Here is a 16,472-nt window from a genome sequence, read left to right as displayed (position 1 = left end):
GCATGCAAAATGTGTTAGGTACAAATATTAGGTACCACTAAGACAAGTTGGAAGTTCTATGTTCCGTGAATAGTTAAGGAGGATCTCTGTCTTTTATCCTCGCTAGTAGGGTCTTCAAGTGTAGGGAACCCCAGGCTGCATCCTTGGGCCCGTGTGTAGGATTTTGGCTCGTGAATAGAGGGCTCAACTTCGTAAATAGAAAGTTGCCAAACTACGTGGATAATATAAGAAATCATGGGAAAAAGCAAAATAAAAATTTGATTTTTGGGACACTGGTTCTACCTGAACACCTCCCTGTGCAAATTATACTAGCCTATAAAACACTTCGACCCTTCTCGACTGTTGGTTTTCATTCACACATTGAATATACAGATTGATAGAGAGATAGATATTTGTTAATAGAATACAATTAAAAATCGTTTCAAGAAAATTAATACTCCAGCTAATGGAGAGCAGAATTCGATGTGCCAGCTTAATACATAACTTAAATAGTAATTGATCCGCACAGAGTAACTGAAACATCTTCAAACAAGGCTTCGTAACTTATACTACGCTATAGAATACCTTGAGCTTTCTTGAGTATTAGTTTTCTTTGACACATTGAATAGATTGATTGATAGGTAGATAGCTATTTATTAATACAATACAAATAGTTACAATAACATTACTACTCCAGTCAACGCAGAGTGCAGCTCGTGTCTCAGCTTAATACATAGCACAAGCCTTAATTCTTGATACGCAATACCGATCTGGTTTCTGATAATGTAAGGAATGGTCAGCTTTTTGATTCTCTCCTCCCGGCTTATAAAATTGTTCGGAAGTCCCATGATTATACGTATATTCACCATTCAGGTAGTAAATCAGACATTAATCACGTTATTTGTTCTGCAGCTCTTGTCTGCTCGCCAGTTACGGTTCATTTTGACGAAAATGATCTTGATCACCTTCCGCTGTCTTTTTGTTTATCGAAGTCTGTTGTTTGTTCTGGGAGTGTGTCTAAGAGTCGTGGTGTACGTTCTAATTGATTTTATAAGCCTGGTTGTAATGATGCGAATTTTTCTGTTTATCTTATAACATTGGCTTCACTTCTAAGTACAATTCATGTTCCTTGTCAGCTTTTGTAGTGTAGTCAGAATTTTATTTATGCTAAATATGAAATAGACCGATATTATCATTATATCCTTTCTGCTATGAAAGAAGCTGAAAAAATTTCTGTCCCAGTAAAGTGAATCCGAAAGAATACTCAAAAGCCTCTTTGGTCACTTGAGCCTAACCTTAAGGCCTGTAAACATAAAGCTAAATTTTGGCTAAAAGTTTGGACAGATTGTGGTCGACCTAGGTCCGGTAAGGTTTTTCTTATTAAACAGAAAACTAAATTAGAATTTAAGAAGTATCTAAAAAGTGTCCGATACCGAGGGCTTGTTTTTTCATCCTCGCCTAAAGATTGGAGGAAAGTAATTAATTCAAGCAAAACATATGATTCTGATGTAAGTAGTAATGATATTCTACCAAGTTTTTGGTATGCATATTATTCGAAGATTTTCTCCGTTTTGAATTATTCTGTTCATAGAAAGTTTGGTGAAGCATTTGTTAAAATTGTCCCTAGATTTCCAAGTCAGCGCTTTTTTTTTGCCTATATCGCGTTGTGAAGTTTTGAATGCTTTGAATCATCTTAAGTCGAGATCTATTGATGCTGATGGTATCTCTAAAATACATCTAACTCCCCAATGTGCTTAACTTGTGTCACATCTTGCGCTTTTGTTTCAAATGTGCTTGGCATCTTCTGTCGTCCCGGAAAGCTTTTTATGTGGCAGCGTGACTTCAATTTTAAAAAGAGGTAAACCGCCAACAGATTGCTCTTCTTGCCGTCCAGTTTCTGTTTCTTGCAATATTAGCAAGGTCTTCGAGTATATTCTTTTACCTAATTTAACTCGAAATATTTCTTTCTTTGGTGAAAATCAACTTGGCTTTAGACCTGGTGTGGGGTGTCAACATGCTCGTTGTGTCCTTTCTTCTATTCTACTTTCTAATTCTTCTAAGGGTAAAGGCGTATATCTCTGTACACTTGATCTTTCAAAGGCTTTTGATTCTGTTGTTCATAACCAGCTTTTCTTTTCTTTGGCTTTTTCTGGTGTTAATTTTTCGGTTATTTACCTTCTACGGTTTTGGTATTCTAATGCTTACCTCCGCCTGAAATCTTCTCCAGAAACAACTATTAAAGTGCTTCGTGGTGTTAGGTAGGGAGGTGTTTTATCACCAACCCTGTTCAAAATTTGTATTTCTACTGTTCTGGAAAAGATCTCAGGCACTTATTTTTCCGGTTCTACTGACGTTTCTTACATTGCCTATGCTGATGACATTCTGTTGATTAGTCGTACTAAATCTGCTCTTTCTGCGATGGTTTCCTTAGTTTCTCAGTCTTTCCTAAATATTGGTCTATCCCTGAATTTTGACAAGTGTGAATTCTTATCTTATAATCTGTATTCGTCTACTCCTCTGGTATGCAATGAATTTTCTTTACTTTCTGTCTCTTCCTTTCGGTGGCTAGGTATTACTGTTTTTAATTCTCTAGCTTTCTTCCTTAAACAGATTGTTGCTGATGCAGTAAGAAAAATTCAGTTCAGTTATTCAAAAATTGTAGCAAACCGTGGAAAATATAACAGAAGAGCTCTTGGGCGCTTATTCTCGACTTTTTCTGATCATTCTGTACTTTATTTTTCGGGTGTTCATTCTGTTCTTAAGGTAAAGGATTTAAAAAAGGTTAAAGTTACTTATTTCAAATTTTGCAAATTTCTTCTTTCTCTGCCGCCATGGACTAGAAATTGGAATCTAGTTAAAAATTTTTATGTTACGGATGTAACTCAAAAGCTCGGTGACCTACACTAAAAGCTTTCTACAGATGCATTTTGTAAATTTGGGTCTGACCACGGTCTTTTACAGTTCTTTTCTTAGTTTAATTTAATTGCTAGTGTTTGTTGAGTTCTTTTTTGTTTTTCTTTTTTATTATTATGTATTCCACTTGTACTACTTTTGTTAGTTGTGGGTAATAAATGATTGATTGATTGAGAGTAACACAAACATCTTCAGACAAAAATGAGACAATTAAAAAAAACAACTAAATATAACAAAAGAAGAAAAGAAAGGGAAGAAAAAAGAAAAGTTTTAAATAGAAAAACAACAAAAATACTTGTCTGAGCAACCTCCACTAGCCTGTAAAATAATTTGATTTTTCTTGAGTAGCTTTCAGTTTCATATTTTTTCTACTCGACGACTTCTTTTTTTTGTTTTGTTTTCTTTTGTTTCTTTATTTTTCTTCTTTTTAGATGAACATTCAGCTGCATTCTTCTTGATCTACAGTGGTTTTCTCGTCGTCGCCTTTATTCAGCTTATAATGTCTTTTATGGGGATGATATTAATGTTCTTCGTTTTGTGTACCTGCTGCAAAAAGGTAATATTATTATTATCTTACCTCTTCATGTTTTCTTTATTTCTTTTTTTATTCCTCTTTTTAATCTTTATTTCTTCATCATGTTTTCTTTATTTTTGTTTCATGTTTTTCATTTCATTATTTTTACTATTAGGTAAAAAATTGCATCTCGGACCCAGCTGTATTCTTGATACGAATGTGTTACTTGTTGAGGAGCTGGCTAGTTTGTGTTTTTTTACTTGTTACTTTGTTACTTTACTTTGTGTTTTTACTTTGTTACTTGTTAAGAGCTGGCTAGTTTGTGTTTTTTTTACTTGTTACTTTGTTACTTTACTTTGTTTTTGTGTGTTTTTACTTTGTTACCTGTTAAGAGCTGGCTAGTTTGTGTTTTTTTTACTTGTTACTTTGTTACTTTACTTTGTGTTTGTGTGTTTTTCTTTGTTACCTGTTAAGAGCTGGCTAGTTTGTGTTTTTTTTACTTGTTACTTTGTTACTTTACTTTGTGTTTGTGTGTTTTTACTTTGTTACCTGTTAAGAGCTGGCTAGTTTGTGTTTTTTTTACTTGTTACTTTGTTACTTTACTTTGTTTTTTTGTGTTTTTACTTTTTTACCTGTTAATAGCTTTATAGTTTGTGTTTTTTTTACTTGTTACTTTTTTACTTTACTTTGTGTTTGTGTGTTTTTCTTTGTTACCTGTTAAGAGCTGGCTAGTTTGTGTTTTTTTTACTTGTTACTTTGTTACTTTACTTTGTGTTTTTACTTTGTTACCTGTTAAGAGCTGGCTAGTTTGTGTTTTTTTTTACTTGTTACTTTGTTACTTTACTTTGTGTTTGTGTGTTTTTACTTTGTTACCTGTTAAGAGCTGGCTAGTTTGTGTTTTTTTTACTTTTTACTTTGTTACTTTACTTTGTGTTTTTACTTTGTTACCTGTTAAGAGCTGGCTAGTTTGTGTTTTTTTTTTCAAAGGGAGCACGGAAAAAAACGAAAATATTTTAAATGGGGAACCTTTAGCTCCCAGAGAAAAACTAGGAGCATGTCTACATTTAAGAGGATTCGCGCCTTAAAAATCACTTTACGAGCCTCAACGTCGGCTGACCATCTCAAAGACAAAGTGTCCATTAGCAAACTCTCCCAGGGGACTACTTATCATCGAAAGCTATTTAGAACTTAGGGTTTTATTAAAAATTACATTAGCAAAGACTATGAAACTGTGTTGGTAAGCAAATAAAAGTTCAAATACAGTCCTTTTATTCGACAGTGAAAACAGATACAATTTGTGGGCTTAGTATATGGACAAGGTAAAGATGAAGAGGAATGGAACAGATACATCCAAGGACAAAAGGGGTATATGGTATAGGGGTATGGTATATGGACAAGGTAAAGATGAAGAGGAATCGAACAGATACATCCAAGGACAAAAGGGGTATATGGTATAGGGGTATGGTATATGGACAAGGTAAAGATGAAGAGGAATCGAACAGATACATCCAAGGGCAAAAGGGGCATATCTGACCCTGCGGTTATTCTACTAAAGACAGTAATCTGACTCTGAATTTAGGTGACTCTGAAGAAACAATCTGATCCTGAATAAACAATGGTTCAATGTAAAAAAATAATAATTTGAAAATTAAAATGTCCTAAAATGTCTTTTTTTTTATTGGAAAATAGCGAAGGCAAACAACAACAACGACCAAAAACAGGCTATATTTGTAAATATAACCCCCTTTTTAAAGGGTACTTTTTAAAGTGGGCTAATAAGCCCCCTATAACTATATTTTTAAATAAAAAGGGCTCCCTTTTTAAGGCTCTCAGTTCAAAAGCTTGCACAAAGTAAGCCTGTGCTCAACAAACACGACCTAGTTTGAATGACAGTTTGAAATTAAATTCAACTTTACTTGTTCAATCAGGTATATCGAAGCGATGAGTCCCATTTTGGCTAGCGGTATTGTCTTGTTGTTCTAGTAGAGCATTCTTTTGAATATGTGACATAATTTTTTTTTGAAGTTTTTACTTGTTAATCACGACCTAACTCGTCCTCAGCATGTCGATATTTTGCTGTTTTTTCATAATTTATCATATTTTGCTGTTATCTTTTCATATCTTACGGGTATGAACGGAGAATGGGATGAATACGAACGATTGGTGGCTGCATTAAACCACGCCGAAAACGTAATTCAAGAACAGTTAAGCAATGAAAACGAGTGTTGCTTCACAACTTCTGTCAATTTTAGTCCACCTTGAAAATAAGTTCAAAATTGAAAATTTTGAAGAATTGCAGACTAACACCATGATTTCAATTGTTAGCATATATCCTAAAAATAGTGCTGTTTTTTTAGCAAATCAATTTTTTGCAGAAAATTTTTCTGTTGCCCAAAGAATGCTGATGCTTTTTGTACTAGCAGGTAGCGCTGAAAAAATGTCATCCATTTCTACTTTCTACAATGCAGAAAAGAGACCCTAGGATCTAGCCTTCTTCTCTAGAAGCGAAAACTCGGCGTTTTATTCAGCCTCGCAAAAGTCCAACTCTAACACTGAACCGGTTTGTCTCTCAGGGAAAGTTTATCTCTCACTATTAAAGCTCTTTTTCGACTTTTATCCTTAATAATGTGATTTAAAATCTTGAAATGTAAGCTTCGTTCAAACTTTTCTTCCTTGAAAGTGCCCAAATGTAAATTGAATTTTAGTGAAGGTAGCACAATTCTCATCTTCTTACATTATAGAAGAAAATCCTACTGGTTTATAACATTTGCATGTTTTTTTCTGAGTGTTTATATATTTATAAACAATTTTGGTCAAATCATCCCCATAAATATGACGTAGATAATTTCGGAGACCACACTGCCTTTCCATGACGATAGAATAAAAGTTCAAGAACTTTTATTTATTGTCATGGAAAGGCAGTGTGGTCTTTGAAATTATCTAGGGTGAAATCAATTAGAACCTCCTTATTTTCATTTCGTTGAACTCGTGGGTTTAAGGATCGGCCATTTCCTACTTTAGCCTTAAAGTCTCCAAGGAAGCAAACAACGTCATATCTTGGAATTATGTCTTGGTCCAGCTTCTAACATTCCAATTTCAAGGGATCTATAGTACTTGTCTTTTTCTTCATCAGTGGCTTTTATTCGATAGAATAAAAGTTCAAAACAGGGATAAAATCCTTTTTAATAGACAGTGTATAGAAATTCCCAAAAATACCAGATATTTCGGTCACATATACAAAGACCGTCGTCAGTAGTAAAACTGACGACGAGTAGTACTACTGATGACGGTGACTGTATATGTGACCGAAATATCTGGTATTTTTTGGGAATTTCTATACACTATCTATTAAAAAGGATTTTATCCCTACCATTTTAACCGGAAATCTATTTTAACCGGTTATTCTTTCAACTGACGAATAAGCAGTTATCAGAGAATTTGGCTGTTTGTGCAAGATTTGGACAAATATTCACTTTCAGTTGAAGACAGGTGGAGTAAGTAAAAACTTGTCCACAAGGACGAAGGATAACAACGACTTAAAATTAAATTTTTACATAGAAATTTGTATTTTAAGTAATAATGACGACTGCAGTAACTAAATTGTCTTGTAACTGCGTCACTATCCTTTTGCTGCTACAACTGAACGAGTGACACACGCTGTGCGCCTAATAATGTTTGATATTTGTTCGGAAAATATTGATATTGAAAAAAAGCCAAAATACTGTTGATATAACTTAGTCACTAATAGCGTCAAATTTCTTCGCTATGTGTTTTTGTAATACATTTTATTAATTATGGATTAATTATGGATTTTGAATGAGAAGTTTCTAAACCTGAAATTTGGACAGAGCAAATTGTTGATGGTCAACGGTTGCGTCAGAGACGTTCCCAGCACCAACTTGATTAGGTAAAATTTGGTAAATTAAAATCTTCTAAATGATATCAATATCATAAAAAAGATCCATATTTTTGGAATCAGAATCAGAATCAGGAAAAAAATTAAAAAAAAACGCATCAAAATTATCGATTATTTATTTGTTTATATTCATTTTGTTACGTTTTTGTGTGTCGGACAAACATTTCGATGGGTTCAAATCCCCTAACCACCCCTCCCCTCTTCTGGATACGGAGTGTCTTTGTGTAGATATAATTGGGAAAATTTCAGTTTTCAACACAAAGATCGTCAAACATCATCAAAGTTCTGTGACCCTTTATTGTTAATGTTGGTTCAGTCCTTCTTTATGCAGTGATTTTAAAAATGCCTGATAAATTTCACATGTTGATTGTTATCAAGGTCCTTATCAAGGTTGGAATTGCCGGTTGGACATGCAAGATAAATGAGCTTGATGGTGATAGAATTTGAAACTGATTCATGTTGAAAGTGAAAAGAAAACATATTAGATTATGAATAAAACAGATTGTTTTGGTATTTATGTTCATAATTCTTGGTTTGTATAATTTTTCTATCAGTAAAGTATAGCCTAAATAAAACTCTGCTTATTCTACTAAAAGTCCTTTTTAAATTATTTTTTCCACGTTTTAGTTATGTTATGTTTTTTTTTATACAGAACAAAATAATTCCTTAAATTTTTCAAACTTTTAATTACTTAAACTTAAACTTTACTTACTTTGTAAAAAATTTTTCCCTTTAATATTGCCTAAATGTAAGTTTAACTTTTAATGAATGTGGCACAATCTTCTTCTTCTTCAAATTGCAAAAGAAATGTTGTTGAATTTATAGTTATATACTTGTTTGGCCACATCATTTTCATTCCATGCTGCAAGAATAACCATTCCCTGCTACATACCTGCTGCAAAAAGGTAACATCATTATTTTATATTTTATTTCTTTATTTCTTTTTCATGTTCCCTTTATTTCTTTTTCATGTTGTCTTTATTTCTTTTTCATGTTTTCCTCATTTCTTTTTCATGTTTTCTTTCTTTGTTTTCATATTTTTCATTTCATCGTTATTACATTTATTTCTTTTTCATGTTTTCTTTATTTTTGTTTTTAAAGTTTTTCATTTCATCCTTATTATCTTTATTTCTTTTCATGTTTTCTTTATTTTTATTTTCATGTTTTCCATTTCATTATCAGTACTATTAAGTAAAAATATTGTATCTTGGACACAACTGTATGCTTGACACCTTTATTGTGTTACTTGTTGAGGAGCTGGCTTTTTCGTGTTTTTTTTTTTTTTTTTTCAAAGGGGGCATTGAAAAACCCCGAAAATATTTTAAATGGAGAACGTTTAGCTCCAGTGAGAAAACTAGGAGAACATCTACATTTAAGAGGAGTCACGTCTTAAAGATCATTTTGCGAGCCTCAACGTCGGCTGGCCATCTAAAAGACAAAGTGTCCGTTAGCAAATTGTCCCAGGAGACTAGTTACCACTGAAAGCTATTTAGAGCTTATGGTTTTATTTTGAAAATTGATTAACAAAGACAGTGAAACTGATTTAATCAAAGTAGGTAGCACCACAGGGAACTCCCAAAGCTGCAAAATTAATCAAATTACATTTATTTTCAGCTGATTTTTGGCGTTTCCCTAGAAGGTATGCTAGAACATTTTTAGAGACCGCCCGTTTTTGAACTTTAAAAGAAAATTCTGCTGTGTTTAATAAATAAAAAAAAAAAAAAAAAGAATATCTTTGTCTCATGCACAAAACGAGAGAAGCTGAATGGTTTTTCTAAGATTTGTTGGGAATTAGGTTTCAGCTTTGTTTGGTTCTCTTATCCAAGCTCTACCAGCTATGGCAACACTGGCTAATCAATTCTAGGTAGTTTGGCCACACGAGCTAAAAATGTTTGTAGCCCAAAGTTGAATGTATCGAATCCCCCTAAATAAAGGTAATATTTGCGCGTTGATGAATCGATAGCTTTAATTAGTAACGATCCACCGATACAATATCGCTAAGTATCGATATTCTTTGCATTTTATCAAGTATAGTAACACTAGTTAGTCTAAAGAGTATAGGTAGCTTACGAGAGTGGAAACTGGTGCTATTGTCGACAAAAAATCACCAAGGCCATCTAGCATTTGGCGTTTCTTGGCATTCTTTTTTTTTAGTTTAAAAACAAAGCATAATTAGTGTAATTGGCAAAATTAATCTAGCTTTAAGTGTCTAATCTAAGTTTCTGATAAAACGCAATTACGAAGCTTGAAAAAAAAAAAGAAATGCGAAACGCTAGATGGCGCTAGTGATTTTTTTCTCTTAGTAGCTCCAGTTTCCACTCTAATAGTTTACCCATACTGTTTGATTTATTTTTAAATTATTTTTGATAATTTTTTATTAATTATTTTAAATATTTTTTAAATTATTTATTTTTAAAGCTAAATTATTTTTAAAGTATTAGTAAACTATACAGAGATATAGTTTTTCATGCATTCTTTAGCTGAAAATGGTGCCATTGTAGCGGATATTAAAGATTATAGTACAAAGGGGTGGGTAAATCTTTTTTTTATTATTTTTTTTTCTGGTTCACTCTATGAATTTGATTGAATATTTAACAAAATATCGCCAAAAAAGTGCTTATGTACGCCATTTTTTAGATTTACAGAGTCAGATTTTGTATAACATCTCTTTTGTTGCTTCTTTGCTATTTGTTTTTTTATTAGCCTTGTATGCCTGCTGTAAAATGTTTGCTAACTTTTTGCTAATTATACTTTTTAGCATTATTTTTTTTTTTAATCTATTTGAATTTTACTCGGGAACGTGTACAAGATGTCTCGATTTTTCTTTGGATTGGTCCAAGACGGCAGAAAAACTAAATTCTCCCTGTTTGGTTGAAATTCCCGTTTTTGAGGCATACTTTACAAATTTGTGACATCAAAAAGTGAAAAAAAAACGGAAAAATATTTTTTTTAAGTTTTATATGGTTGTTAAAAAAAGCTGCCTGAATAAGGAATTTTTTTTAGACGTCAGTGACGTCGATGCGTAAAAATAAAAATTCCAATATGCAAAGTTACGTTTCTTATTATTTCTGCTGCTTAGAGAAAAAGCATTAACACATTTTGGAAGAAACTGAAATTTTTAAACTATAGAATTCTAAATAAGAATGAACATGACGCAATCAATCCGTTGGTATAACGTCTTTGATTAGAGAGCTTGGGCTGTAGACATTAATGTTGCAGAATTCTCCCGCTCTTGACTTGAAGTCTACAAAGTTGTTAACTTTTTTTTTGGGGGGGGGGGGGATCTCGACTACGTAAACCAAGGTATGTTTTGGTATTCGATACAAATTGTACAGGAAAGAAGGGAAAACGGAAAAATATTTAGCTTCTTTTTTGTTCTTTCGTTTTTTTTGCGGTTATTGAGGGCACAAGAAAAGCTTTTTTTTTTCAACAAAATATCTTTATTTCAAATCAACAAATGTGTTGTTTTTTAAAGCAATATTCCCAAAGTATTTTTTTAGACTTGATAAAAAAAAATTGGAAAATTTTGAATCTTGAGAACAAAACTAGAATGGAGATTTCCTTCAGACGCATCGATATACTTGTATCATAGTTATTTCATTCAAAAATATGAAACATATTTCGAACCTTGAATATCTTTTTTTTAACCCAGGCTCCCCATCGACAGTTTTGTTGATCCTCTTTAAGGATATAGACTGTCTGCAGTAATGTCTCTAAATTCATCGAACAGTTAGAAAAAAAATACCAGTATGGTTATGTGAATGAACTATGCCAGACTCAAAACTACTACTAACAACTCACTGCAGCTCCAAACTGCCTGGGCAATCATAGCTATGCACACTCCTCTTTCATCCTAATCTATCTAAATCCTCCCTATTTACATCCTCCAAAGTAGCTCCAACTTCCCTTAAATCCTTCCTTGCGACCTCCTCCTGCTCAATTCGGGGACGACCTGATTTTCTTTTAGCCCTAGATAGTTGGCCAAAAAGGACGATCTTTTGCAATCTGTCACCCTTCATCCACAGAGCGTGTCCTAGCCATCTCAATTTTTTCGCTCATTATATACCTAGAAAACGGAATAGAACCACATTTATTCGTACAGTTTACTGTCTGAAATACGGTCAGTCAGACGGGTATACAAAAGAATCCGTAGACAATTCCTCTGGGAAACTTCTAACAAACTTCTAGAATGGAGATTTCCTCATACGCATCGATACACTTGTATCAATGCATGTATTTTTTGGGCAACATGAACCAAGAAGCTACAGTCTAACCATCAAATATCGCATATTTCCAACTATCGTCAACTATTTCCATGTTTCCAACTATGTCTACTGACGGTCCTTAAACTGTAGTCTTGTTTTTGTGATACTTAGAAACTAAGCAAATGTCACTTTTTGGTATGACTACAGTATACCACCTAAAATAACTCGAAACACTGTCAAATAACTGCACGTTTTTTTAGGAACTGAATTAGGCTTTCTTTATAACCTTTGCTTCTTTTCATAGTCGAAGTCTACATATTGTATAGACAAAGAAATATTAAAATGTCAACATCGTCGGCTTCAAGCCGACCTTGTCCATAAGTATTCCTGCTTCGGATGAAAGCCCGTCTGAAGGTAGAGAAGCTGCGAGATCATGCACAGATATTACTGAACTAAGTTCTTATAACGTTTCAGAGGGCCGTTATGGTATGCGTTTTACCAAACTAGAGGGTTTACATCCCTTGACGCAAGAGGTTTTCCATTGTTCACCTGAAGCGCAATGACAGAAAAAAAAGATCTAACCCCTCTGGAATGAGCGTGTAACTCTACAATATCATGTGGGAATCAAAGGGAACATGCTTTATGGTGTGGGAATCGTTCAGTTCCAATGCCACTAGAAATGAGGTTCAACCTTCTGATTCTGAGGAGCTACTTATAATGAATTCCTTGAGGGTCACATCGTCGTTAGGAATATACATTTCCTTGAAGAGCGGGTCACTACAGTAACTATTGTGTATACTTAAACTGAAATAGAACCATGTTTTGTTGCATTTTTAGTTCAAATTTCTCTGAAAATGGAAAGAATCGATGCTTTTGGAAATCATTGGTAATTTAGTACATTTCCTGAAAGTGTCGATACTTTGGTGTCACCCAGTCTTACTGTGAATGAAATGTAGGCCTGCTGTGATGTATATATATATATATATATATATATATATATATATATATATATATATATATATATATATATATATATATATATGTATATATATATTTTCTTTGTCATTATTGGCTGTCAAGTATAGAGGTAAATTTTATTCAATTATTAACTATAGTGAGGTAATGGAGGCAATTTCGTTTAGCAGAGGCTATGGTTAATAGAAGTGACTTTGCTTGCATAAGTGACTTATTTTATTAATTTATTATTTCTAATTTAGTTAGATGTTTACCCTTTATGTTTAAAAAAAAAAACGCATGATACATACAATCGTCCTAATTGATTTAATTTTTATATATTTGTATATAAATTGATATAGTATACTGTTTGTTGCTACAAAGTTCCGTATTTTAAATTCAGATCAAGTTTGTTTGAGTGTCAAAAATACATTTTAAGGTTCTTTGAACGGGCTTTGATGCGATGTTTGAAAGTAAACACAATTATTGCTCTGTGGCAGACTTGCTGGCTAGCTTGTATGAGGTTGGGGGTTCTGGTCTCACCATTATTGCTCTGTGGCAGACTTGCTGGCTAGCTTGTATGAGGTTGGGGGTTCTGGTCTCACCAATGGCTGATTGATTTTGGCAAACTTCCGTCATTGCCTTGTGTTTTAAATATGCGTACGATTTTTCAGGATATAATGCGACACGAGATGCTTCATGAAGAATATGGCACAAGAGTGATTGAAGAAACTGAATGATGATCAGTTTGCATAGTTCAGTTTGGATCTACCAACTGCATAAACATCCTTCGAAAAACCTGCCTGTTGGATCAATTTTATTACTGCATGTCCTTATAAATTAATGCTCGACTTCTTACTATAATTTTTTCTTTTAAAAAATCCTGACAATTTCTGAAATTTTGGTAATTTGTAGAAGTTCTTTTATTGTTGGCTAGAATTTCTTAAATGTTTTTGTTTGTCCAACGAGTTGTACTGCTACCACGAAGTCCATAAAATCAAAATCAAGTAAAGGTGTCTGATGGTCCCTAAAATCCATTTTTGGTCCCTAAAATTGATTTTTGGTCCTTAAAATCCATTTTTTGGTTTGGTTAAAAGGTTGGCCCTCTGAAGGCTGCCAAAACCTATGAGAAGATGTTTTTTCTCTATATGTTCGTTTAAAGCTTAGATTTTTAGAGATTCGCCCAAGACTGGGGATAATATTTTGGTTTAGAGCGTCACTACCTGGACAAATTAAAAAAAAAATCCAAAAGGATTTACAAAAGGATTTTTTTTCGGGGGAGGGTGGGGTTACAAAAAAAAACTTAAAAAAAACATAAAATTTGTTTATATTCATTTTTGTTACATTTTTACGATTCGGACAAACATTTCGGGGGGGCTCACCCCCTCTCCTGAATATGGCCTTGCACTGTACCATAACACAAAATTAGCAACCATTTTGTAACTTTTTAGATGTCTGTTCTACGATTTGTTCCATATTTCCCTATTGAAATTCTGAAGACTATTCTGAAAGACTTTTAACGAGAACATGGTTAGTGTTTTACATTTCATGTTGAGACAAGGAAAACTGAAAAACTAAGCAGACCTAAAACTTCTTTTACTGGCCATAATTAGGGGGAAGGGGGCACTTACAATAATTTGACGAAAATAGATAATATGTAGTGTTTCTTTTTCAATTGAAGCAGCCGAGTCGTCGTCGTAGAAGATTTTTTAATATGACGCAAGATTAGCCCCCCCCCCCCAATTGACGCCCAATGTCGGGAAACGTTGGCTGCATTCTTTGCTTCCATTAGACAGTTCTTACTATGGCCTGTCAGATTCATTTAAATACCTACGTTTTCAGATAATTAATTATCTGAGGTCAGATTATTAATTAAAATCGTTTTGATGAGGTAAATGATTAAAGATTATTTAATCAATTGTGATTTTTTTTAATTAAGAATAATTAGGATTAAGATTATTTTTTAAAGCAAGGAATTAAAATTGTTTAATTATCAATTAATGATCTGAAATCATTTATCAGAAGAATATCTATATTGATATAGTCTATACTTGTCCACTCTTACCTTTACGTTAACAACATTAAAATATCAACAATAACATTAAACTAATAACTAGATTTACAAAAACGCAACATTAAGCTAATGAATTAAGGTGTTGAGCATAATTATTTTTGAACTCCAAACTTAAAAAGGCAAACAAAAGGTTGTCACATCATTTGTCATCATAACCGCCATTTAAGTCACTTAAAGAATCCGATACACGTAACTTTTTTCGGCACTTTTCAGTTCAGCAATTCCAGTGTACTTAATACAACGCCAAATACAGATTAATAAGCCGCCAGTGACATATAGAATATTGTCCGGGTAAAATTCCAAAAGAATCAATCGTCAAAAATGACAGCTTAGTGTGAGAAAATATTACTGTTTTTTATTACTGGCATATTCCCTCGGGCTTGTCGATTTTAATTATTTGTGCCATTCAGGTAGAAGAAAATGAACTGAAATGAAATCACTAGTAAAATAAAGCTAAAACAATTATTAACTTTAAATAACTGAAATAATTAACTTTAAATAATTGATACTAATTATCAAATTGACTATAAGTACATAAGATTAATGAATTGAAATAAATTACAGTTTCCTTACTTAACCATAGTAGAGAGTAATTAATTAACATAAAGTAGTAATTAGTTAAAATGAACTAAAATTTTATTAATTAACCATGTGAGAGGCCCAAAATGCCTTCGATCTGCCTTCAATTCAATTCAATTTATTCGAATAAAAACATAACAAAAATATCAATAACAATAAAGATCCTAGAAGAGAACTTGTTAAGGACCAAAAAAGAAAAAATTAAAGTAACACTGAAAAAAAAAGATAGAAGAATAAAACATGGGTAATTAAAGCAAATTGGTTAAAAGTTAAAAGATTAAATTATATTCTCGAGTTTTGTTACATTTTTTTTCAGCTTGCAGAAACTTGTGGCTAGTTCAACACTGGAGGGTATTTTGTTCCATTGAATAATAGATTTGTAAATGGGAGATTGCTGGGCAGCACTAGAAACGCATTTAGGAATTATAAAGGTTCTATTGGATGAACGGAGACAGTGGGCTTCCGAATTATTAATGTTATAATAGGTTAGTAGTTGAGGTGGAAGATTATTGTGGAAAGCAGAGAAAGCAAGCGACACGTTTAGTTTTTGTATGATTTGATCAAGTGGAGCTATCCCAAAATTTGAGTACAAATCACGGGTTGGATATAGACGGGGAAGACGAAAAACTGCTTTAATGACACGGTTTTGGGCTAATTTGAGTTTTTTAGTGAAGGACCGGTTTTTATTTCCCCAAACTGATCCGCAATAAGAAAATTAAGGAGTACTTGAGACCAAGAGCAGGTTGGATTGCGTGTTTGTTGTAGGGGGTTCTGAATAATACTATTTGACTTTTTTTGCTATTAATGGTCATGTTATTCGTAAAGCACCACGCGTGAGCTCTGTTCCAAAGCACTTGGGCAGAGGTTATTGCCGATGGTAAATTTGTGCCAGTGATGAAGAAGTTGCTGTCATCAGCAAATAGTACAGGATACACTGAAGGGCCCAGGTCCATAACAAGATCATTGATATATAGGAGAAATAAAATAGGGTCTAGAACGGAGCCTTGCGGGACACCCCTCCGAAAGGGTAAGGGCTGAGAGGATACTCCACCTAAGCTCACACTCTGTACCCTTCCAGATAGATAAGAATCAAACCAAGAGAGAGGAACACCACGAATACCGTAACTATTTAATTTACTTATTAAAATACTATGATGGATCGTGTCAAAGGCCTTAGAGAAATCAAAAAACAAGCCCAATACAGTTTTTTTTAAGGTCGAGTTGTGAGATTATGAAGTCTTTGGCATCAATTAGGGTATGAAAAGTTGAAAATTTTGGCCTAAAATTGTATTGACGAGAAGATATATAGGAAATAGATTACTGGATGCCAAATAATAA

At 33.2% G+C, this 16,472-nt stretch overlaps 1 protein-coding gene across 1 annotated transcript in view; it reads left to right on the top strand.

The window, feature by feature from the left end:
* Positions 1-15,564, top strand: part of LOC148947528 (uncharacterized) — a 72,011-nt gene extending 56,447 nt beyond the window's left edge. The window contains exons 8-9 of the mRNA XM_089096133.1: positions 3,324-3,448; positions 13,156-15,564. Coding sequence (XP_088952259.1) covers positions 3,324-3,448; positions 13,156-13,221 — 191 coding nt within the window. The 3' untranslated portion in view covers positions 13,222-15,564. The remainder of the gene's footprint in view (positions 1-3,323; positions 3,449-13,155) is intronic.
* The last annotated feature ends 908 nt before the right edge of the window (positions 15,565-16,472 follow it).

The sequence above is a fragment of the Artemia sp. Qi Xiang Cuo genome, chromosome 10 (genome assembly GCF_049724085.1).
Source record: "Artemia sp. Qi Xiang Cuo chromosome 10, ASM4972408v1, whole genome shotgun sequence".
Taxonomy (NCBI): Eukaryota; Metazoa; Arthropoda; class Branchiopoda; order Anostraca; family Artemiidae; genus Artemia; species Artemia sp. Qi Xiang Cuo.
The sequence above is the reverse complement of the archived record's forward strand: the minus strand, read 5'-3'. Positions and strand labels throughout refer to the sequence as shown.